A 24,869-nucleotide genomic window follows, 5' to 3' on the forward strand; every position below is an offset into this window, starting at 1 on the left:
GTTCATTTTTTTCCATACTTCTTTTCTTTCTGGTCCTCAGGCTGGATAATTTCTATTGTGCTTTCATCAAGATTGCTGATTATTTTTTCTGCTTGCTCAAATCTGCTGTTGAACCCCTCTAGTGAATTTTTTCACTTCAGCTATTACACTTTTCAACTACAGAATTCCTATTTTGTTTATATTTTTATCGATATTCTTTATTTGTTCAGACATTGTTCTCCTGGTTGCTTCTAGTTCTTGATTGTTTCCTTTAGCTCTTTGTGCACATTTAAAACAGTTGAGTTTAAGTCTTTGTCTAGTAAGTCCAAAGTTCCTCTGGGATAGTTTCTGTTAATTTATTTTTCCTGTGAATGGGCCACAGTATCTTATTTTTTTGTATGCCTTGCAATTTTTTTGTGAAAACTGGACTTTTTGGATATTATAATATGGTAACTCTGGAAACTGGATTCTACCCCTCCTCAGGGTTTGTTTCGGTTGTTGAAGACTGCAGCTGTATGTTTGTTTAATGACTTTTCTAAACTACTTCTGTGAAGGCTGTATTTCTTTTTTGTGTGGCACTTGAAGTCTTTGTTGTTATCTCAGTAGGTAGTGAGTAATCTGACAGAGATTTCCTTAAATGGCTCAGCTAAAAAGAAAAAAAACAAGGTCAGGTGCAGTGGCTCACACCTGTAATCCCAGCACTTCGGGAGGCTGAGACAGGCGGGTCACTTGAGGCCAAGAGTTTGAGACTAGCCTGGCTAACATGGTGAAACCCCACCTCTACTAAAAATACAGAAATTAGCTGGGCGTAGTGGTGCACATCTGTAATTACAGCTACTTGGGAGGCTGAGGCAGGAAAATCGCTTGAACCTAGGAGGCAGAGGTTGCAGTGAGCCAAGATCGTGCCACTGCACTCCAGTCTGGGTGACAGAGCCAGACTCTGTCTCAAAAAAAAAAAAAAAAATTGATAAATAAATAGAAAAAAACAAAAACAAAAACTCTCCCAGTGTTTGCAGATTGTCTCTGAGCTGAGACACTCCTTCAAAGCTAAGCCAGGCTGCCTAAAACTTTGTATTAGCTTTTGCTTCCTGTTTGCACAAGGCCCAAAGAGCAGCCAAAGGTGCAAGCCTAGGTTCTTCTCAGATATCTTCTGAGCATACGTCTAGCCCTGCAGTGCATGTGCATTTCACTACTGATTTCCTAGTGTATGGGAAGCCCTGATTCCTTTCAAGCCCTTATTCCTCCAAAAATCTTTCTCCTCAGCCCCTCCTTTGAGGAATTTTGCTTGTCTCTTTCTGTGTTCTTTGGGGCAAAGGGAAAGCCACTCTAGCCTGAGGGGTGAAAAAAAGATTATCCTCTTTGCCAGTCCATCAGAGAACTACCAGATAGGTCAGAATTTACAACCATAGTATTTTGAGAACAAGGCCTGTATTGCACCCTACTACCTGGTGGCCTGCTGGCACCAGGAAGCTACACCAGGAATGTGGGCTGCCATTTCCATTGCTGCTGCAGAGCAGGGGATTGGGGATGGTAGGTGGGTAAGCAAAGCAAAGACACAACACTTGTTTACTGAATTTTAGCAGCCACTTCATTAAGTATTTCCTTTGTTGTGATGTTTGATTTAGGTTCTAGAGCTCCCAAAAGTTGATTCCATAGTTTTTGCCAACTTATGTTTGCTTCAGTGGAAGAGCCATTACCTCACCATTTCTGTGCTGTCATCTCTTCCTTGTGTCTTTAACCTCTCCTCTCTACTCTCTCCTTCCTGAATACAGTGAGTTATGTTCAATTCTGTTCTGTTTTAAATAGCAAAACAATATCTACCCTAAACGCCACATCTCTGTTTCTTACCTTGCAGAGAAAAACTACTTGAAATATTTATCTGCATTTATTTCTATTCTTTCATATTTATTCCTCTACTCACTGTGATCTGGCTTCTGTCTCCAGAATATCACTGAAAATGCTGTTGTGGTAATATAGAATCTCCCTCTGGCCAATTGCAGTAGGTACGACTCAGAGATTACCATCTTGTTAATCTTTGAGCAGCATTTGACACTACCAATTACATTTGTCCCTCGGTATACACAGGGATTAGTCCGAGGACACTTGGCATGTATGCAAATCCGTGTGTATTCAAGTCGTGCTGTCAGCCCTGCAGAACCCACATATACAAAAACGTCAAAGTCTGCTCTCCATATACTCAGATTTTCATACTGCAAATGCTGTATTTTGATCCATGTTTGGTTGAAAAAAATCTGTGTATAAATGGGTCTATGCAGTTCAAACCCATGTTGTTCAAGGGTCGACTGTACTTCCTCCTTTCATCACATCCTAGTCTCCTGATTTTCTTACTACCTCTTTGCCTACTTCTCAGTATTCTTTGTGAGATCTTGCGTTTCTGCCAGTTTGTTAAATATTCCTCAGTGTTCTGTTCTAGGTTGCTATCTTTCCCTCTTTACACATTCTTGTAGCTAATTTCATCCATTCTTGTGCTCAAATTATCATATAAGTAAATAAATCTATGACCTTATGTCTAGTCAGGTCCTATATTCTAGACCCTTATATCCATAGTCTGCTGGATACTTCTATCGAGTGACTCCACTGGCACTTCAAATTTGTTGGCACCAAAGTTAAACTCATTGTCTTCCTCTATCACACTTCTTTCTCTCTCCTGTGTTTCTTATTTCAGTGAATAAAAAAAAAATATGAGTGAGGAGGGTTTCAGAGTTCTTACAAATTATTTATTTACAGAGGTAGTCTTGTGCTATCTGCCTCCAATGTATGTAATACGTACACAAATGAATTTGTGGGTTGCTGATTTAGTAAGGCTTATAGGAATTTTATATATATCTGAAAAAAGTGTTCACTCTCACTTATCAAATAAATGGAAATGAAAATGAAGTGGGAAGAGTTTTGTCCATTAAAATGGCAAATATTTTACACATTAAAAAAAAATCCCATGTTGTTTTGTTTATAACAAAACGAGCATTCTTAACCCAAGTTTTAATTGATTAAGGTTTTCTGGAGAGGAGTTTGGCAAAGTATATCCAAGAGTCTTAAAATGTTTATACCTTTTGATTCAGCAATTTCCCGTCTAGTAATGTTTCCTAAAGAAATAACTAGATACATATATATAAAGATCTGTTGTAGTATTTTCATAATGTTGAAAACTCATAAACCATCTAAATAAGAGTGAGAAATTCATAACATAAGTGGTAATATATCTGTTTGATACATTAGTATGTAATTGTTAAAAATTAGGCTTTGATGTGCTATTCATAATAGCAAAGACAGGGAATCAACCTAGCTGCCCATTGATGGTGGACTGAATAATGAAAATGTGGTACATATACACCGTGGAATGGAATACTATACTATAGCGAAACCCCACCTCTACAAAAAATACAAAAATTACCCAGGCGTGGCCATGTATGCCTGTAGTCCCAGCTACTCAGGAGGTTGAGGTGGGAGGATCACTTGAACCTGGGAGGTTTAGGCTGCATGAGCCATGATTGTGCCACTGCACTCCAGCTTGGGCAACAGAATGAGACCCTGTCTCAAAATAAATAAATAAAGCCCTTCAGTCTTCACGACACTAATAATGAAGTTATCTCCTCTTTTCTACTCCCAATGCGTATTTTAGAATCTTTGATATGTATAATTTTGTTTATTTGGGGGCTGGGCATGGTGGCTCACACCTGTAATCCCAGCACTTTGGGAGGCCGAGGCAGGTGGATCACCTGAGGTCAGGAGTTCAAGACCAGCCTGGCTAACATGGCGAAACCCTGTCTCTACTAAAAATACAAAGATTAGCCAGGTGTGGTGGCAGACGCCTGTAACTCCAACTACTCGGGAGGCTGCAGTGGGAGAATTTGTTGAATCTGGGAGGCAGAGGTTGCAGTGAGCTAAGATTGCGCCATTGCACACTAGCCTGGGTGACAAGAGTGAAATTCCATCTCAAAAAAAAAAAAGAATTTTGTTCATTTACTAAAATTGGAGGGTCATTTTGAGTTAAAGAAAACAAAATGATGCATAGGGAAGAGCATGAAATCTGGTGTCATATTGAACTGTATCTAAAGCTTGGCATCACTACTAATTTTGACAATTCATTTAATCTTGCCAAGCTTCAATTTCCTTAACCTTATAGCAGGTATAATAATACTTACATCGCTGGGCGCGGTGGCTCATGCCTGCAATCCCAGCAGTTTGGGAGGCTGAGGTGGGCAGATTACCTGAGGTCAGGAGTTCAAGAGCAGCCTGGCCAACATGGAGAAACCCCATCTCTACTAAAAATACAAAAAGTTAGCCAGATGCAGTGACAGGCGCCTGTAATCCCAGCTACTCAGGAGGCTGAGGCAGGAGAATCACTTGAACCCAGGAGGCAGGGGTTGCAGCGAGCCGAGATCGCACCATTGTCCTCCAGCCTGGGCGACAGAGTGAAACTCCATCTCAAAATAATAATAATAATATGTCAAGGAACTGTTGCAAGGCTTAAGGAGGTAATATGTAAAGTTCAAAATATGGCACATAGCTAATACCCAGTATTTAATAGTTATAAAATGATGAATGATTGTAAAGAAAAATTTCATTTCAACATTAATCAATGAACTGATACTTTGAGCATTTAATACTTGCTAATCTTTAATAAATGATAAGTCTTTTGGGAAAAGCACTTGTCCAGTAAGTAACTGATTAAAATGACATGTTTAAGTTTAACCTATTATTGAAAGTGCAAGTGTTTTATTTCTTTTTAGATAAAGGATTTATCTTCAGACACACTTCTCCAACAGCATGATGATTTGGATTTGGCTTTGGATAATTGTTATAGTGGAGATACAGTAATAATTTTTCCAGGAGAATATCAAGCTGCAAATCTTGCTTTGTTGACAGATGACATCATTATAAAGGGTTAGCAGGGCATCATTTTGTAGTTTTTTTACAGCAATGTATACTGGACAAATTGTGTATTCTAAACATGCTTAATGGAATCATTAGAAATTACAATAGAATTTATATTTTACAAAAATCCTTTATATTCCTTTTACAATTAAGACATGTTCATCATATTTTCTATTAGCTCCATTTATATTTTTTACCAAAACCACTTTTTTCTTATCTATCTTTACTGCTTTTCATATCACTTTACTAAGAAAACCCAGATGTAATGCTATATTAAAATATGCTCATCATTTTCTCAAAAAGGCCAATATCACATGCTAACTCACCAAAACAGAAGTAGAAAAGTAGAATTTACTAAATTTCTTTTAGGTCCTGAACATATTTAGAAACTTTCTCTCTTTTTGACTTTGAAGTAAGAGTATTCTCATTTTCTAACCAACAACAACAGCAAAAACAAAAGAAGGACATCCCAGCACTTTGGGAGGCTGAGGCAGGTGGATTGCTAGAGCCCTGGAGTTTGAGACCAGCCTGGGCAACATAGTGAAACCCCATCTCTACAAAAAAATTCAAAAGTTAGCTGGATGTGGTGGCACACACCTGTAGTCCCAGTTACTTGGGAGGCTGAGGTGGGACAATCACGTGAGCCCAGGTTGCGATGAGCCATGATCAAGCCACTGCACTCCAGCCTGGGCAAAAGAGCAAGAGTGTCTCAAAAAAGAAAAAGATTACACTATAGTTATGTATCTACTATATTATTTGTTAAAAATATGTGAAGCTGGGCACTGTGCTATGCACCTGTAGTCCCAACTTACTCAGGAGGTGAGGCAGGAGGATCACTTGAGCCCAGGAGTTCGAGACTAGCCTGGGCAACATAGCGAGACCCGTCTCTAAAAATGCACACACACACACACACATACACACACACATGCACACACTGAAACACTTTAGTAACAGCAGTATTGTTGAATGACTAAAAGGCCTCAAAATGGGAGATTACTGATTTAATGTATTTTTATCCCTATGAATCAGGAGTTGGAAAGAGAGAGGAAATTATGATTACTTCTGAACCTTCTCGTGACAGTTTTGTGGTGTCCAAAGCTGACAATGTGAAACTAATGCATCTATCTCTGATACAACAAGGGACGGTTGATGGTATCGTGGTGGTGGAGTCTGGTCACATGACTCTAGAAAACTGCATATTAAAATGTGAAGGAACAGGAGTGTGTGTTCTTACAGGGGCTGCTTTGACAATTACAGACAGTGAAATAACTGGTGCCCAGGTATTTCATTCTTTAAAAAGTATGGCTTTATATGACTATAGATAACACCTTTGAGTGACCTTAATATACAAATAAAGGGTAGCAATTTTTTCATCTTTTAGTGGAATTCTAATTAAACTTAGTAACTGGTAGACATCAACAAAATGAGTACTAGAGTGTCATAGTACGTTTAGGAAAAATGAAATGCTAGGTCCAAAGTAAAGAATATTTAGCTTTGTTTTATAAGTGTGACTTTTTAAAATCTGGAAAACAGTGGCTATGATGTAAATCATGAGTCAATCATTTGATAGTTTATCTTTAAAGAAATAAGACATGTAAGTTATCAGAAGTTGCTGTTAGATGATGTGATTAGTTCTGACAGCTTCTGAATAATCAGGACATAAAAAACTTGAGGCCAAGTACAGTGGCTCACTCCTGTAATCCCAGCACTTTGAGAGCTGAGGCGGGAGGATCACTTGAGCCCAAGTTTGACACCAGCCTGGGCAACACAGAAAGACCTTGTCTTTAACAATAAATAAATAAATAATTAAAAATTAAGAGCTTGAGTCTTTAGATAACAATCACAAAGATCATTGAAGGACTGGAGTATTGAATGAGAAAAAGGATTAAAGGAAGTAGAAAAATAAGAGCACCTTTTTAAAGAACTTTTTAAATTTCCACTAAAATGAGGAAATATACTTTAGTGGCATTACGTGGGATTTACAGTAGATATAAATTTTCATAACTATTGAAACAATTGCTTAAAAAGGTTTTGGACTCCTTTCTAGAGAATCATTTGGGTGGAAGAATAAGGTAATGGATTATATGACCTCAACCTTCTAAGTCTAATGATTCTCTAACATATTTATATTTTCAATATTTTTAAATATTATCTTTACAATTAACAGTTGCATGTATGATCATGTATTTTCATGTAACTCAATGTTTATATTGGTAATACAGAATTACAATTTTCAAATCTAAAGAATATTTTGGAGAGAGATTTGTGTATCTACTTTGTAGATAGTTTTATTTGCTTTTAATTTACAGGGTGCTGGTGTTGAACTGTATCCTGGAAGCATAGCCATTCTGGAAAGAAATGAAATTCATCACTGTAATAACCTCAGAACCAGTGACAGTTCAAAAAGCACCTTAGGTGGAGTTAATATGAAGGTATTATCTTATTTCTTGATGTAGCATTGTTATGAGAATTTTAAGTAATTATAAGTAATAAAATACCAGTTTCAGTCTTAAAAGGTAGTACAAGTAATAAAATATGGTTAAATAATGGCTGATGGGAAATAAGTTTAGCCTTACCTAATTTAATAATTTGTACTTAAACTCTTTGCAAATAACTCTGAATATGAGAAATGGGATAGATTTTTCTCTTAAAGACATTTTAGAGTTTTCTTTGATCAGATCTGTAATACATTTTTTATTTCAAATTACAAAGTAAAGCAAATTAAGAATAATAATATATTAAGAAGCATTTGAAGTCTTACTTTCAAAGTTGTGTTAAATGATTTAAGCTAACCAATTAAAACATTAACAGCAATAATTTCTAGGTGAATTGTCTTCCATCCTTTCTGCTTCTATAAATCCTGTCTTTCTAAGTCCCTCTCTAGGCTTGTGTAGTTAATGAACTTTTATGTTAATGAAGTTTTTTCTAGAACATTCTAACTGTTTTATGAACGTACATTTTGTCTCCTCAAATAGATTATAAATTATCTAAGGGCAGGAATTGTATTATATATTACTAGTAGCCTCCCACTCCCTGTATGATTCTGGACCCTAAGTCAGATAATTGGTTGAAAATAAGGTACAAGGCCAGGCACGGTGGCTCACGCCTGTAATCCCAGCACTTTGGGAGGCCGAGGCGGGCAGATCACAAGGTCAGGAGATCGAGACTATCCTGGCTAACATAGTGAAATCCCGTCTCTACTAAAAATACAAAAAAAAAATAACCCTCCGTATTGGCACATGCCTGTAGTCCCAGCTATTCGGGAGGCTGAGGCAGGAGAATCACTTGAACTCGGGAGGCAGAGGTTGCAGTGAGCCAAGAGCACACCACCGCACTCCAGCCTAGGCGACAGATCGAGACTGTCTCAAAAAAAAAAAAAAAAAAAAAAGAGAAAAGAAGGTACAAATGGTAAATGGGAGCAGTTTTAAAATCTTTGATTTATCTTAAAACATTTTTTCTGTTCTTAAATATTTTTCAATTTTTCAGTGGTCCTTGAATGTTAGCATGCATCAGAATCATTCTTGCAGAGGTCCACTCTGCTTTCTGATTCAGCAGGTCTAGGGTAAAGCCAGAGAATTTGTTTTAGTAAGTTCCTAGGTGATGCTGGTACTGCTGGTTGAACTCACACTTTAAGAATCATATTCCTGATACTCAAAGTGTGAGCCATGGACCAGCAGCATTGGCATCACCTGGTAGTTTGTTAGAAGTGGAGAATTTTGAGCCTCATGCCAGACCAATTGAACAAAATGTGGTCTTTAACAAGCTCCCAAATGATATATATGTAACGTTAAAATTTGATAAACATGGTTTATAAAATCTGATAAGATCTGGCCTCTGCTTTCTCCAACTTAATCTCCTTCCAATCTTCCTCTTATACATTATATTCGAGCCACACTGGCTTTGTTTGTGTTCCCAGAAATTATTAACTTTGTTCTGGCCGTTACCTTCACCTGAAGCACTCTTTTTTTTTTTTGTTTGTTTGTTTGTTTGTTTGTTTGTTTGAGATGAATTTTCGCTCTTGTTGCCCAGGCTGGAGTGCAATGGCGCGATCTCGGCTCACCGCAATGTCTGCCTCCCAGGTTCAAGCGATTTTCCTGCCTCAGCTTCCTATGTAACTGGGATTACAGGCATGTGCCACCACACCCAGCTAATTTTGTATTTTTAATAGAGACGGGGTTTCTCCATGTTGGTCAGGCTGGTCTCGAACTACTGACCTCAGGTGATTTGCCCGCCTCTGCCTCCCAAAGTGCTGGGATTACAGGGGTGAGCCACCACACCTGACCTGAAGCACTCTTTCTATAGACTTTCTTATTACTATCTGAATGTGATTGTCCCTCTTCAAAGAAGGCTTTAATGTAAAGAACACTCAAGTGGTAACCTCTCCCCACCCAGTCATGCTACCCCATTACCTTATTTTCTCCAAATCACATATTATATGAAATTATTTATTTTCATGTTTATTATGTTATGAGAGGTCGGCTCCACGGGTTGTATCCCCATACAGAATTAGTTGTTTTTATCAATAACTGATAAAAGTAAATTGAAAACTTCATTTAATATTTTCTTACACTTATTTTTTTTTCTTTTTCTTTTTGTGGAAAATGGGGTCTTGCTATATTGCCCAGGCAGGTCTCGAACTCCTGGGCTCCAGCTATCTTTCTGCCTCTGCCTCCTTAAGAGCTGGGATTACAGGGCATGAGCCACCACACCTGGCTCATTTAATATTTTCTTATTGGCTGGGTGTGGTGGCTCACACATGTAATTCCAGCGCTTTGGGAGGCCAAGGCGGATGGATCATGAGGTCAGGAGCTCGAGACCAGCCTGGCCAAAATATTGAAACCCTGTCTCTACTGAAAATACAAAAATTAGCCAGATGTGGTGGCACGCACCTGTAGTCCCAGCTACTTGAGAGGCTGAGGCAGGAGAATCACTTGAACCAGGAGGCAGAGGTTGCAGTGAACAGAGGTTGCTCAAAAATAAATTTTTTTTTTTTTGAGACAGAGTCTCACTCTGTCGCCCAGGCTGGAGTGCAGTGGCATGATCTCGGCTTACTGCAACCTCTGCCTCTTGGGTTCAAACAATTCTCAGCCTCAGCCTCCTGATTAGCTGAGATTGCAGGCGCCCACCACCACGCCCGGCTAATTTTTTTGTATTTTTAGTAGAGACGGGGTTTCACCATCTTGGCCAGGTTGGTATTGAACTCCTGACCTTGTGATCCGCCCACCTCAGCCTCCCAAAGTGCTGGGATTACAGGCATGAGTCACCGCGCCCGGCCAAAAAAATTCTTATTAAATATTTTTGTAGTTAATATTACGTTAGTTGGTGTCATGAAAATAGCACTTAACACTTGTTCAAAATTGAGAGTCTTGGTTGCTTTAAAAAATCTGTTAATCCAAGAATAAAGTCTAAGCTAATTTTTATATGTTCATTACTTCATTTTTTAAATAAAATTATTGAAAAACTAATTTCCTCAAATAATTTAATAGGTTCTTCCAGCACCCAAATTGAAGATGACAAATAATCATATTTATAGCAACAAAGGCTATGGAGTAAGCATTCTTCAACCAACGGAACAGTTTTTTATTGTAACAGAAGAAGCTCTCAACAAAAGGGCTGCTTCAGGAGATAAAAAAGATGATAAAATGCTCTTCAAAGTAATGCAAAACCTGAATCTGGAAATGAATAATAATAAGATAGAAGCAAACGTCAAGGGGGATATCAGAATAGTCACAAGTTAAAACGTCTGAATTGATGTTAAAGTTTTATATTTCACAAATTGGTTTAATAAATGATTCTCATATCCCACTGAAATGGTAGTTTCAATTCAAAGCTTAATTAAAAAATATTTAAATATCATAATGCTTTCATTGAATGATTCATTTTAACATATTTTTAAAATAATAGCTTTATTAAGATATACTTCACATGCCATAAAATTCACACAATACAAAGTGTACAATTCAATGATATTAGTATATTTTTAGTATATGGTACAGTCATCACTATTTAATCCAGAAACAAATACGGGTTTAAATATTGTTTTCTAATACTCTTCCAATAAAAAGTATTAGGTGTTCTATATAGATAAAAGACAAAATTTAATTTATAGCTAATTCCCAGTAACCAGAATAAGATAATATGTCATACATTAAAGTAGGATAGTTTCTTTAAACTCATTCTTGTAGGTATACATTTTAGAAGAAAAAAGTGAAAAAAGAAAAAAATAGGATAGATTCAACAGCAAAAAACAAGGAAATCCAAAATAAGAGAGGTAAACAATACAGAAATGTATTTCTCCCTCATAGTCAAGAAGCACAGAGGTACTCAGTATAGGGCTAAGAGATGTTCCTTGTGGGAACTCATCGTAGGGCTGGGAGGTAGGTATGTAGGTAGATAGGTGTTTTGTGTTGTCAGAAATTCAGGTTCTTCTATATTGTTTCACGATTATAAGATTACCATGAAAAACCACCATACGATCCAAGACAGCAATTGGTAATCAAGCTTTCATGTCTGGTTTTCAGCCAAGCAGAAGGGAAAGAACCTTTCTTCAAAGTTGCACACATTATTTTGACTTTCATGCTTCTACCTAAAATGTAATTACATGGCTACACTTAGCTGCAAATGAGAAATATAATCTTTACATTGGTTGGTCATGTGGCCTCTAAAATAGAGTTGATTTTCTAAGAAACAATGAATGGTTTTTTTCCCAAAGCAGAGCTTATGTTGACTTAAGAATACAAAAAGAAATAAGCACTCAGGCTTAAATACTTAAACTTTCGACTTTTACTTCATGTTATCTGTAACCTAACAAAGGTTATGCTGAATTGCCGTAAACAATCATCTTTTGAGGCTGAGAGTTGATCGTGTGTGTGTGTGTGTGTGTGTGTGTGTGTGTGTGTGTGTGTGACAGAGTCTTGCTCTGTTGCCCAGGCTGGAGTGCAGTGGTGCGATCTCGGCTCCCTGCAAGCTCCCCGTCCCAGGTTCACACCATTCTCCAGCCTCAGCCTCCTGAGTAGCTGGGACTACAGGTGCCCGCCACCACCACTCCCGGCTAATTTTTTGTATTTTTAGTAGAGACAGGGTCTCTCCGTGTTAGCCAGGATGGTCTCGATCTCCTGACTTCATGATCCACCCGCCTCGGCCTCCCAAAGTGCTGGGATTACAGGCGTGAGCCACTGCGCCCGGCCGATCATTTATTTTTAAAAGGGCATGATTGTTCTTCAGTGTTTCATTAAACAGCACTTTTTTAAAAGAGGAAAACCTATAGGCAGTTCCATAGATTTTGTTTATACATAGTCTGTGTACACAAAGACTTGTTAATATAATTCCAGGATTGTCCTTGGGGGCCTTAACAAGAAACATCTTTCTATAATGAATGTAGTGAGTGTTAATGGTGGAGATTTGCCTTTTCCATCCCCTTCCCCCACCTTTCTTAGTTTTTGGCTTCAGAAAGAGTAGGTGATGGGCAAAGTAATATCTTTGAAGGTGTACAATAAAAGCAGTAGCCTTGTGTGAACAAACTTCTTACTCTAGCCATCTACCTCCCTTCTGTTGCTGTCACTGGTTTCTAATCAATTTGTCTTTTCCCAGGCCAACTACAGAATATAGTGATGCTGTTTTTTTTTTTTTTTTCCTTTCATGATTCTAAAACATACATAAAGCATTTTTAAGATTTTCTAAGAATTTTGATGTTTCATAAAATTATTTTTTTTCCTCTTCTACCTTTCCTCCCCTACCTTTCCCCCCATACCTTATAAATGAAAGACTGAATTTATATATCGTATTAGTTTTCCACTGCAGTCATAATAAGTTACCATAAACTTAGTGGCTTAACACAGATTTATAATCTTACAGTTCTGTAGGTCAAAAATCTGGCATGGGTCTCACTTGGCCAAAATCAAGGTGTTGACAGGCCTGCATTCCTTTTTGGATGCTCTAGGGAAGGATCTGTTTCCTTGTTTGTTTTGGTTGTTGATAGAATTCAGTCCCTTGTAGTTGTAGGATTCAGATCCTTGTTTCCTTGATGGTTGACAGCTGAGTTTCTGGTGGCTGATTGCATTCCTTGGCTCATGGCCTCCACCCATTTTCAAAGCCAGCAACGGTGGATCAAGTGTCTCTCCTCTGAGTCTCTTCTCTATTCTTATGTCTCATCTCCCTGACTCCTTCTTCTGCCTCCCTCTTCCACTTTTAAGGACTCATGTGATTAGATTGACCCTGCCTCGATGATCCAGGATAATCTCACATCTCAAGATTCTTAACTTTATATATATAATTATATATATATGATTCTAAACTTTTTAAATATATATTTATATATGTTAAAAGTTAAGAATCATATATAAGAACTATATATGATTATATACTAGACAATATAATATATAAAATATATAATTAAATATATAAATAATATATAGTATAATATATACTTATTAAATATTTAAATATGTACCTATTCTTATTCTTATTTAAATATGTATATATTCTTATTATATATTATATATATTTAAATACATATATTTAAAAAATTAAGATTCTTGGCCTGGCACGGTGGCTCACACCTGTAATCCCAGCACTTTGGGAGCCGAGGCAGGTGGATCACCTGAGGTCAGGAGTTCAAGACCAGCCTGGCCAACATGGTTAAACCCTGTCTCTACTAAAAATACAAAAATTAACTGGGTATGGTGGCGTGTGCCTGTAGTCCCAGCTACTTGGGAGGCTGAGGCAGGAGAATCGCTTGAACCTGGGAGATGGAGATTGCAGTGAGGCAAGATCGCACCATTGCACTCCAGCCTGGCAACAGAGCGAGACTCCGTCTCAAAAAAAAAAAAATCTTGAGATGTGAGATTATTTATTATATAATAGAGAGATATATTATAATGTACACATAATGTATTATATTAATACAAAAATGTAAAACTGTAAAATGATGTATTTAGTGGTTATTTTTTACATATTAGCATGAAAAATGTTTCACTGTTATGCCTGTTAAGATGAGAAACATTAAACATTTGATTATATAGCCAACTGCTTTGTTACCTTTATCTTAAATTTATTTCTAGGTATGAAAGAAATATGGAATTTCAAAGTGTGAAAATTCCTAAAAGTGCTTCCATTTAAGATAAATCCTAGGGTAACCAATTCATCCCAGTTTGCCCAGGACTTTCCCAGTTTTAGCGCTTCTTCTGTCTTAGAAAAATAGATAGTCCTGGGCCAGTTGAGACATTTGGCAACTCTAGTCAGTTCCCAGGAAGAAAAGATTCTTTTTACATCTTTTTGTTATGTCTTAGATTTATTTTTTTACTCTTTAATTTTGTGTATACATAGTAGGTGTATATATTTATGAGGTACATGAGATAATTTGATACAGCATGCAATGAGTAATAACCACATCACAGTAAATGGGACACCCATCACCTCAAGCATTTATTCTTGCTTTTTGTTACAAACAATCCAATTATACACTTTTGGTTATCTTTTTAAAAAATTTTATTTCAATCACTTTTGGGGAGCAGGTGGTGTTTGTTTACATGAATAAGTTCTTTAGTTGTGATTTCTGAGATTTTGGTGCACCCAACACCTGAGCAGTGTACATTGCACCCAATGTGTAGTCTTTTATCCCTCACCCCTTCCCATCCTTCCCCTGAGTCCCCAAAGTCCACTATATCATTCTTACACCTTTGTGTCCTCATAGCTTAGCTCCCATTCATAAGTGAGAACATACAATATTTGGTTTTTCCATTCCTGAGTTACTTTATAAGAATAATGGTCTCCAACTCCATCCAGGTTGCTGCAAATGCAATTATTTCATTCCTTTTTATGACTGAGTAGTATTCCATAGTATATATACTACATTTTCTTTATCCACTTGGTTGATGGGCATTTAGGCTGGTCCTGTATTTTTGCAGTTGTGAATTGTGCTGCGATAATCATGCATGTGCAAGTGTCTTTTACATTTAATGATTTCTTTTCCTCTGGGGAGCTACCCAGTAGTGGGATTGCTGAATCAAATGATAGATCTACTTTTAGTTAAGGAATCTCTATACTGTTTTCCATAGTAGTTGTACTAGTTTACAGTCCCACCAGCAGTGTAAAAGTGTTCCCTTTTCACCACATCCATGCAAACATCTATTGTTTTTTGAGTGTTAAATTATGGCCATTCATGCAGGAGTAAGGTGGTATCTCACTGTGGTCTTAATTTGCATTTCCCTGATAATTAGTGATGTTGAGCATTTTTCATGTTTCTCGGTCATTTATATATCTTTTTAATTTTAAAACTTTTAGTATTTTATTATTTTCTGTTTTTGAGATGGAGTCTTGCTCTATTGCCCAGGCTGGAGGGCAGTGGTGCAATCTCGGCTCACTGCAACCTCCGCCTCCCGGGTTCAAGCCATTCTCCTGCCTCAGCCCCCTGAGTAGCTGGGATTATAGGTGCGCAACCACCACACCCAGCTAGTTTTTGTATTTTTAGTAGAGATGGGGTTTCGTCATGTTGGCCAGGCTGGTCTTGAACTCCTGACCTCAGGCGATCCACCCACCTCAGCCTCCCAAAGTGCTGGGATTACAGGCATGAGCCACTGCACCCAGCCTGTATAACTTCTTTTGAGAATTGTCTATTCATGTCCTTAGCCCACTTTTTGATGAGATTTTTTTCTTGCTGATTTGAGTTCCTTGTAGATTCTGGATATTAGACCTAGTTTGCAAATATTTTCTCCCCGTCTGTGGATTGTCTGTTTACTATGCTGATTATTTCTTTTGCTGTGCAGAAGTTTTTTAGTTTAATTAGGTCCCATCTGTTTTTGTTTTTGTTGCATTTGCTTTTGGGTTCTTGGTCATGAACTCTTTGCCTAAGCCAATGTCTAGAAGAGTTTTTCTGATGTTATCTTTTAGAATTTTTATGGTCTCAGGTCTTAGATTTAAGCCTTTGATCTGTCTTGAGTTGATTTTTATATAAGGTAAGAGATGAGGATCCAGTTTCATTCTTCTACATGTGGCTTGCCGATTATCCCAGCACCATTTGTTGAATGCAGTGTCCTTTCCCCATTTTATGTTTTTGTTTGCTTTGTCAAAGATCAGTTAGTTGTAAATATTTGGATTTATTTCTGGATTCTCTATTCTGTTCCATTGATCTACATGCCTTTTTTAAAATAACAGTACCATGCTGTTTTGGTAACTGTAGCCTTGTTGTGTAGTTTGAGTCAGGTAATATGATGCCTCTAGATTTGTTCTTTTCACTTAGTCTTGCTTTGGCTCTGTGGGCTCTTTTTTGGTTCCATATGAATTTTAGGATTGTTTTTTCTAGTTCTGTGAAGAATGATGATAGTATTTTGATGGGAATTGCATTAAATCTATAGATTGCTTTTGGCAGTATGGTCATTTTCACAATATTAATTCTACCCATCCATCAGCATGGGATATGTTTCCATTTGTTTCTGTCATCGATGATTTCTTTCAGCAGTGTTTGGTAGTCTTCCTTGCAGAGATCTTTCACCTCCTTGGTTAGGTATATTCCTAAGTATTTTATTTTTGCAGCTGTTGTAAAAGTGATTGAGTTCTTGATTTGAGTCTCAGCTGAGTTGTTCTTGGTTTATAGCAGTGCTACTGATTTGCATACATTGATTTTCTATCTTGAAACTTTACTGAGTTCATTTTTCAGATCTAGGAGGTTTTAGGATGAGTCTTACTGCATACCTAGGGTTTTCTAGGTATGTGATCATATCACTGACAGGGACAGTTTGACTTCCTCTCCACTGACTCAGATGCCCTTTCTCTTGTCTGATGCTCTGGCTAGGACACTTTTAGTTTTCTTTAAATGTACAGTAAATTATTGTTGCCTGTAGTTGCCCTGTTGTGCTACCAAATTCTAAATCTTATTCATTCAATCTAACAATATTTGTGTACCCATTAACCATCCCCACTTTCCTAGCACCCACCACTACCTTTGCCGGCCTTTGGTAACCATTACTTTATCTCCATGAGTTCAGCTGTTTTAATTTCTCTATTCTGATCCATGAGTCTATGTGCCTGTTTTTATGCAAGTAATGTTACAGTGGGTAGCTAGTTGGGTATGAGTGGGGCAGAAGAGAGCTCCGCCCCATTCCTCGCCCCCCCCAACCCCCAGCGATACACCAGGAGTGTCAGGCAACCATCAGTTGATGGTCAAGTGGTCAACTGTCTCTCTAAACTAATAATTGGTCATAGCCAGTGCCAAGAAAAGGCAGTCTCTTCTAATAAATAGAAAACACCTGAAACTGGTGATAAGCTGCTTCCTGATAAGAGCTCAGGAGTTTGGCAAGTGGGGAGAAGTAACATAAAACCCCAGAAGTATGCCAATGTATAAAACCCCAAGTCAAAAGGTCAAGCCATGCACTTGCCTCTTGAGTCACCTACTTGGCCCTCTTCCAAGTGTACTTTCCTTCCCTTTATTCCTGTTATAAAACTTTATTTTTTGGGAGATGGAGTCTCACTCTTGTCACCCAGGCTGGAGTGCAATGGCATGATCTTGGCTGTCTGCAACCTCCACTTCCTGGGTTCAAGCAATTCTCCTGCCTCAGCCTCCTGAGTAGCTGGGACTACAAGTGCCCTCCACCTCGTCTGGCCAAATTTTTCTTTTCTTTTCTTTTCTTTTTTTGAGACAGAGTTTCACTCTTGTTGCCCAGGCTGGAGTGCAATGGTGCAATCCTGGCTCACCGCAACCTCTGCCTCCTCGGTTCAAGTGATTCTCCTGCCTCAACCTTTCTGAGTAGCTGTAATTACAGGTGTGCACCACCACGCCCCACTAATTTTGTATTTTTAGTAGAGACGGGGTTTCTTCATGTTGGTCAGGCTGGTCTCGAACTCCCGACCTCAGGTGATCCACCCACCTCGTCCTCCCAAAGTGTTGGGATTACAGGTGTGAGCCACTGCACCCAGTCTTAATTTTTGTATTTTTAGTAGAGACCGAGTTTCATCACATTGGCCATGCTGGTCTCAAATTCCTGACCTCAGGTGATCCACCTGTTTGAGCCTCCCAAAGAGTTGGGATTACAGGCATGAGCCACCACGCCTGGCCCTTGTTATAAGACTTCTTAATAAAACTTTCACTCTTGCTCTAAAACTTGCCTCAGTCTCTCCTTCTGCCTTATGCCCCTCAAATTTTTCCTCTGAGGAGGCAAGAAATGAGGTTGTTGCAGACTCATATGAATTCACTGCCAGTAACATACTTTGGTGTTGTGTGACTCAGATATGTTCTGCTGCTAACAGTACCATGTTGTTTTGGTTCCTGTAGTTCTGCAGTATAATTTGAAGTCAGGTAATGTGATCTCTCCAGTTTTGTTCTTTATGCTCAGGATGGCTTTGGCTATTCTGGGTCTTTTGTGGTTCCATTTAAAGTTTAGAATTATTTTTGCTGTTTCTGTGAAGAATGTCATTGGTATTTTGATAGAGAATGCATTGAATCTGTAGATTGCTTTGGGTACTGTGGACGTTTTAACAATACCGATTCTTCCAATCAAAGAACAGGAATATTTTTCCATTTATTGGTGTCCTCTTCAATTTCTTGCATCGGCGTTTTATAGTTTTTATTGTAGAGATCATTCATGTCTTTGGTGAAATTTATCCGTATTTTATTTGTAGCTATTGTAAATTGACTTTCTTGATTTCTTTTTCAGATTGTTTGTTGCTGGCATAGAAATGCTATTAATTTTTGTATGTTGGTTTGTATCTTGCAACTTTACCGAATTTATCTGTTCCAGTAGTTTTTTTTGCTGGATTCTTGAGGTTTTTCCAAACATAAGACCATATCATCTGCAAACAAGGATAATTTGACTTTTTCCTTTCCAATTTGGATGCCCTTTATTTCTTTCTCGTCTGATTGCTCTAGTCAGGACTTCCAGTTATGTTGAATAACAATGGTGAAAATGGCATCCTTGTCTTGTTCTAGATCTTAAAGGAAAGTCATTTCCCATTCAGTATGATACTCTAGCTGTGGGTCTGTCATATATGGATTTTATTGTATTGAGGTATGTCCTTCTATACCCAGTTTTTTGAGTGTTTTATTTAAATCATGAAGGGATGGTTGTATTTTAACAAATGTTTTTCAGCATCAATTGAAATTATGATTTTTATCCTTCATTCTGTTGATATGATGTGTCTCATTGGTTGATTTGCATATGTTGAACCATTTTTCAGATGAAGGAAGGAGTCTTTCTAGAAGCCTCAAGCTGTGCTTGGTTTTGGGGGAGAGGTGACGTAAACACTCCGTTGGCTGCCCCAGCTGGTGTCTCACTAGTTTGTGTGTACCTCAAGTGAACTGGCTGAGAGCCCAGCACACCACCACGACTTGTCCAGTAATTGCAGTCTTTGTGGCCTAGACTGCCTTTCATTTAGGAACCCAGAGCACTTAAGCCTACAGTGGCAGGGCTTGTCAGAAGTCAGGTTCCAACCTCTGGGAAGGACAATTCATCTCTGGCTATAAATATCTAGGTATCAATATATCTAACCCTCTCTGGCTAGGTATAAATGTTTCCTCCAAGGGCATGGGCTAAATTCTTCTTTGCACTGTGATAAAGTAGCACTCAGTTCCAACGCGACGTCTCACATTGTTCCCCCACTGCCAGGCACACAGATTCTGTCTGCACCATGTGGCCGCTGCCAGGGCAAAGAGAAAGGGTGATGTAGGAAAGTCAAGACTGTCTTTCCTACCTTCTTCCGTGCCTTTTTCCTCAATATACCTCTTTCCAGGTACTGTGATCGCTCACCTGATTTTTGGTTCTTACAAAGGTGTTTTGTGTGGATCGTTTTCAGTTTGGTGTTCTTGCGGGGAGATGGTCACTGGAGGTTTCTATTAAGCCATCTTGCTCCACCTCTCCTCATATCTTTTCTTAAAAGCTAAATTATCACTAAAATAGTCTCAGAAATTCAGGTAACCTCGGTTAACTTTGAGATTCAATATTACATTTTCCCCACATGGTCCAGAAATATTTTATACTACATGTGATAGGACAGTCTGCAAATACGAGTTATACAAATACAACTTTAAAAAACTTCCCTTTTTGTCTTCTAGACAGTAATTCAAGTCTAAGTCTTTCTGGCAAATACAGTAGAATTCAGGAGCTGTTTTCCCAGTCAAAACCAAAATTCATATCAGTTCCAATAAAATTAGAAATTCCATTTTTGGTTTTCTTTACTATCCTCCTGTCCCAATTCTGTTTCCAGATTCAGAGAGAGGGAAATTGGAATTCAAATACATGCTTGGCTAAAGTTGATGTCTTCTTTCTTGTTTGGGCTGACCCCTAAGTTGGCACAACTATTCATATTGTGATCTGTTCCTATGGCATAGGTGACGTTCAGAGGGTCTGGAGTGTAGCTCCACAGCATAGAAGATCCCATCAAATTGTAGCTGCTTGCTTGAGGACACTGTACCTACACCTTCTGTTAACACAGAGAGGTCTGCAGCTTGGCTTCCTCAAACTGGCACATCAGTTTTTTCTTCCAGATAACTTTCAAGCTGCCAACCACGGACTAAACAGGTGCAATTCAGGCCACTCTCTTTTCTGTCTGAACTTCTGGAAGGGCAGACTCAGTTGTCACTGCCAGCTCTACTACCGCAAACTCCAGTAGATATGTGCTGTGAGAGAAGGGGTGGTAAGCAGAAACCTTTCTACATATTTTTTCCTCGAATTCTCTCTCATCTCCTGAACGGGAACGGTGTGTATTCAAGCTCTCATTTTGGAAGAACTTTCAGTCATTGCACACCTGCTGCGACGTTCTTTAACTATTGTCTTTGTTCTAAGCAGAATGTAGAGATGACTAAGAAAGGAAATGAAGGCTGGGTGTGGTGGCTCATGCCTGTAATCCCAGCACTTTGGGAGGCCAAGGCGGGTGAATTGTCTGAGGTCCAGAGTTCAAGACCAGCCTGGGCAGGTGAAAACCCGTTTCTACAAAACATAAAAAAAATTAGCTGGGTGTGGTGGTGGCAGGTGCCTGTGGTCCCAGTTACCCACTGCTTAGGAAGCTGAGGTGGGAAGATCGCTTGAGCCTGGGAGGTAGAGGTTGCAAGTGAGCTGAGATTGCGCCACTGCACTCCAGCCTGGGTGACCCTGCCTCAAAACAGAAATTCAACAGTAGTTGATGTCTGAAGGTATTAATATACCACAAAATACTCTATGTAGCCTTCTGCTCTTTTAAGTCTCATCTAAAAAAAGGCATGATTTCTGGACTTTATAATGGATTCTTTGACAAGTGAAGTGGATTCCCACTTACAGCTATGACAAGTACAAATGGCACTTAACCTCCCATGTAAGCAACTAGTGAAACAGCTGCTTTCAGACATTAGGCAACAGGCAATGCAGAACTGTAATCCCCCAATAAGGAAAACAATGAGACAAAGTCCATGACTATGTGGAAGCACTTTCTGGGTCACGGCGGAGGGACAAAGTACCAAGCAGAGCACTGCAGTTATAAGACAAACGAGTTTGGGGAGGACAGCTGGAATGTGTGGGGCACACACAGGGGGGAGCTACATATGGAGCTCCTTAGGTCTTCAGCTGAATATGAGAAGATTAGAACTATGCCTTAGTGCTTTTTTTCAACCTTTAGAGAATGCACTTTGACAACTTTTGGCCATTTTTCAATTTCACATTTCTAATTGAGTTTGTTGGAGGGATGAGTACCATTCAAATGAACCATTATTGATTTTATACTAAGGGAGGAGACCATTCCTCATATCATCTTATCATACCAATTTCTGCCTCCAAAGAAAGAAGTAAAAACTAAAAGGCAGAAATGAAATCCACAGGCAGACAGCCTGGTGCCACACCCTGGGCCTAGTAGTTAAAAGACTGACCCCTGACCAAATTGGTTATCTATAGATTACAGACATTGTATAGAAATGCACTGTGAAAATCCCTATCCTGTTTTCTTCTAATTACCAGTGCATGCAGCCCCCACCTGCTTGCTCAATCAATCATGACCCCCTCACACGCACCCCCTTAGAGTTGTGAGCCCTTAAAAGGGACAGGAATTGCTCACTCGGGGAGCTCGACTCTTGAGACAGGAGTCTTGCTGATGCCCCGGCTGAAAAAACCCCTTCCTTAAACCCCTTCTTTCTTTAACTTGGTGTCAGAGGAGTTTTGTCTGCGGCTCGTCCTGCTACTGTACCTTTTATGGGAGTTTTCACAACGTGCAAAGGGAGAGAAAGCATGATCCATCGATGGTGCTAGTTCAGTATGGCTAGTTACAGCTGTACAGCAGAAATGAAGGTAGAGCTGGAGTCAGGGGCTAAGAAGGGAGTTTAGCCTCTACCCTGCCGGCAGTAAGAACCATTGGTTTAAGTCAGGAGAGAGGGTATGAAATCAGATTCGTTTAGGAATGTTTACTCTAGCTGTAGTGGAGATTAGATTGAGGCAGGCCTGTAGGCAGGATCAGTTAAAGTGGTTGCTGTGGCACTGTATGTCCAAACTAAGACTGAATAGAACAGAGGCAACTAATCTATAAAAGTATATTGAAAGATGTTTTGAGCTGACTAGAGGTGGTGGCTTAAGCAATTAAGCAGCTGAAACTCCAAAGAAAACGGAGCAGAGAACACAGTACTGTCAGGACATAGGGTAGGTTGGGAGGGGAAGGAGGTCAGTTTGGAAAGCACTGAGATTTTTTTCTGTGGGATATTTAAGCAGAGATACATGTTCAGTATGCAGCTGCTTACATGGCTCAGAAAGGAAATCTCGGTTGGAGATAGACTTGTGTGTCTGTAAATAGGTGCCATCAGCTTAACTGCTGAAGGTGATCTACAACATATATGCAGGATAAAGGACTTTGAAAAGGAAACCAAGACAAAAATATAACTTGCCCAAGATCATCCACATGGTGGAGAAAAGAATTAAGACAGACCCAGTTCTGTCTAATCCAATACCTTTGCCCTCTCCCATTGCTCAAATGAGAAATCTGCAAATTCACTGGAAACTGTAAAGTGTTATAAATGTATTAACATCTCTATTAAAGTGGCTTAAGAGTTCTACGGAGTGATTATATTGCTTTTAATTGTCATAGTAGAAACTCACTTAGAAAAGAAAATGCTGGCCTTGGTCTTATTCAAAGACAGAATATGGGAGGAAGCCAAATGATCAGCCCTAGGTCGAAAGTTTTATTCAGGTTTATGTGGCTTGTACACTTGCCAGTATTTACTTCAAAAGGTAACAATTCCAAGGTGATTTTTCTATTACAAGTAGTATCACTTAGTATACTTTTGAAACATGGTACAACTTCTCTGACATTTAAAATGAACAGATGTAACTGGCATTATAAAATTTTCTAATATATAAGGTCAACAAACTACACGGCAAGTATTCGGTGTAATACTTTATTTTCTACTGTATTAAACGAAAGCCAGGAAAATACCAAGTTATTTAAAGGCAAATCTTTACTCCTTAAAGAAAAAATACAAACTGTGGTATTTTTAAGATAGATCGTTATATTTTACATAATATAAACAAAATCACTAATGCATCTATATGCTTGGTTTCCTTAAACTACAATGAACCACAGAATGGGTGAAAATGCATTTACTTTTTGGTGGCAAATAAACATATTGGAAAAAACACGTAACACATAGCATGCCTTTTTTTCCTTACTGTCTACACACAGGAACTGACATAACCAAGATTTAATAGCCACCACCTCCTCTCCCCTGTCCAAAGTAGCCACCTCCATAGGCCCCCCTACCACCTCCTCGCTGGAATCCCCCAGATCCTCTGTAGCCTCCACTAGGCCCTCTGTAGTCTCCTCCAGAGTTGCCTCTAAAGCCACCTCGGGAAACTCCTCTATAGCCTCCACCAACACCTGCACCATATCCTGCCCGAAAGGAGTTGGGGCTGCCACCATAGCCTCCGCTACCATAGCCTCCGCCACCATAGCCTCCACTGGTATAGCCACCGCCATAGCCTCCACCGCTGTAACTAGAACCTCCCCTTCTATATCCGCTTCCGTTGTCGTATCGGGCCATCTTGGGAGGACGTGGACCATCTCCATACCTAGGAAAAGCACAAAACCATCACTTCAGCAAAGCATTCTTATTATTTCCCAACCACTCACCAAATGCACACAGTTAGTTATATTTGAAAATTTAATACATAAAGGGAATGAAGCCAAACGCACAAATCGAAATTGAAACAAAATTGATCTGCTATTCTAAAACAGTCATCAATTATATCCATCTGTTTTTCTGAAGTTCTTTCTGGTTCAATCTCAAAGGTTTTGAATTTTGGCAGTATGTCATTACAACTTTAAGAAGTGCTCTTACTCAGGTCAACAACATAGTGTTCCAAGAAGGCAAGCATTAGGAGACGGTTCCTGGAGCTGCCAATAAACTATTTGGTCTTTATCACTAAAAGTTTTCCTGCAATACTTCTGAAATACGATTTTGAAAAATGTATATCTAATTTTGAAAAATTCTATCTACTACTGTAATTAAGGCCACCACATATTCATACATCCTAAACTCTCTTACATATATCCCTTTCTTTCTAGTTTCTGGACTACTATCCCTCATAGAAACAGATTATATATACAAAGGTTCCTTGCTTACCAGCCCTCCTACCAAAAATAATCTCTCTTCTCCTAAACACCTATGAATACTTCATTTGTTATCTGCCTATGATGCTTACTGAATTATCCTATACATTTAAGCACCTAGGAGGGCCACAGTAAAGCATAGTAAGAACACTGTTTCAGGAGGCATGTTGCCTGGGTTTGAATCTGGTTCTATCAGTTATTAGTTGTATGACCTTGAGTCTTATCTGTGCCCGGTTTCCTTATTTATATTAAAGAGGATGAGGATAACCATCTACCCATTTTACAGACAGACCAAATGCAATAAGTCATTTTTGATGAGGAATTAGAGGTCATTTTTGGATAACTGGAAGGATTTTAGTACATTAGCATATTATAGTATTACTAAAACACTTAAGGTTTTGGGGTGGTATTGTGACCATGTTCTTAAAAGATATGAAGTGTACTGATGT

The 24,869-nt window shown here is 38.8% G+C and overlaps 2 protein-coding genes across 4 annotated transcripts in view; one reads left to right on the top strand and one right to left on the bottom strand.

Annotated features, from left to right (window-relative positions):
• SHCBP1L (SHC binding and spindle associated 1 like) overlaps nucleotides 1-10,728 on the top strand; it is a 46,935-nt gene extending 36,207 nt beyond the window's left edge. The window contains exons 7-10 of the mRNA XM_025368317.1: nucleotides 4,731-4,884; nucleotides 5,905-6,155; nucleotides 7,185-7,307; nucleotides 10,362-10,728. Coding sequence (XP_025224102.1) covers nucleotides 4,731-4,884; nucleotides 5,905-6,155; nucleotides 7,185-7,307; nucleotides 10,362-10,613 — 780 coding nt within the window. The 3' untranslated portion in view covers nucleotides 10,614-10,728. The remainder of the gene's footprint in view (nucleotides 1-4,730; nucleotides 4,885-5,904; nucleotides 6,156-7,184; nucleotides 7,308-10,361) is intronic.
• Nucleotides 10,729-23,193: 12,465 nt separating this feature from the next.
• DHX9 (DExH-box helicase 9) overlaps nucleotides 23,194-24,869 on the bottom strand; it is a 48,598-nt gene continuing 46,922 nt past the window's right edge. For all 3 annotated transcript variants that reach the window (XM_025368297.1, XM_025368306.1, XM_025368289.1), the window contains one exon: nucleotides 23,194-23,879. In XM_025368297.1, the coding sequence (XP_025224082.1) occupies nucleotides 23,513-23,879 (367 nt within the window). In that variant the 3' untranslated portion in view covers nucleotides 23,194-23,512. The remainder of the gene's footprint in view (nucleotides 23,880-24,869) is intronic.

The sequence above is a fragment of the Theropithecus gelada genome, chromosome 1 (assembly GCF_003255815.1).
Source record: "Theropithecus gelada isolate Dixy chromosome 1, Tgel_1.0, whole genome shotgun sequence".
NCBI classification, from domain to species: domain Eukaryota; kingdom Metazoa; phylum Chordata; class Mammalia; order Primates; family Cercopithecidae; genus Theropithecus; species Theropithecus gelada.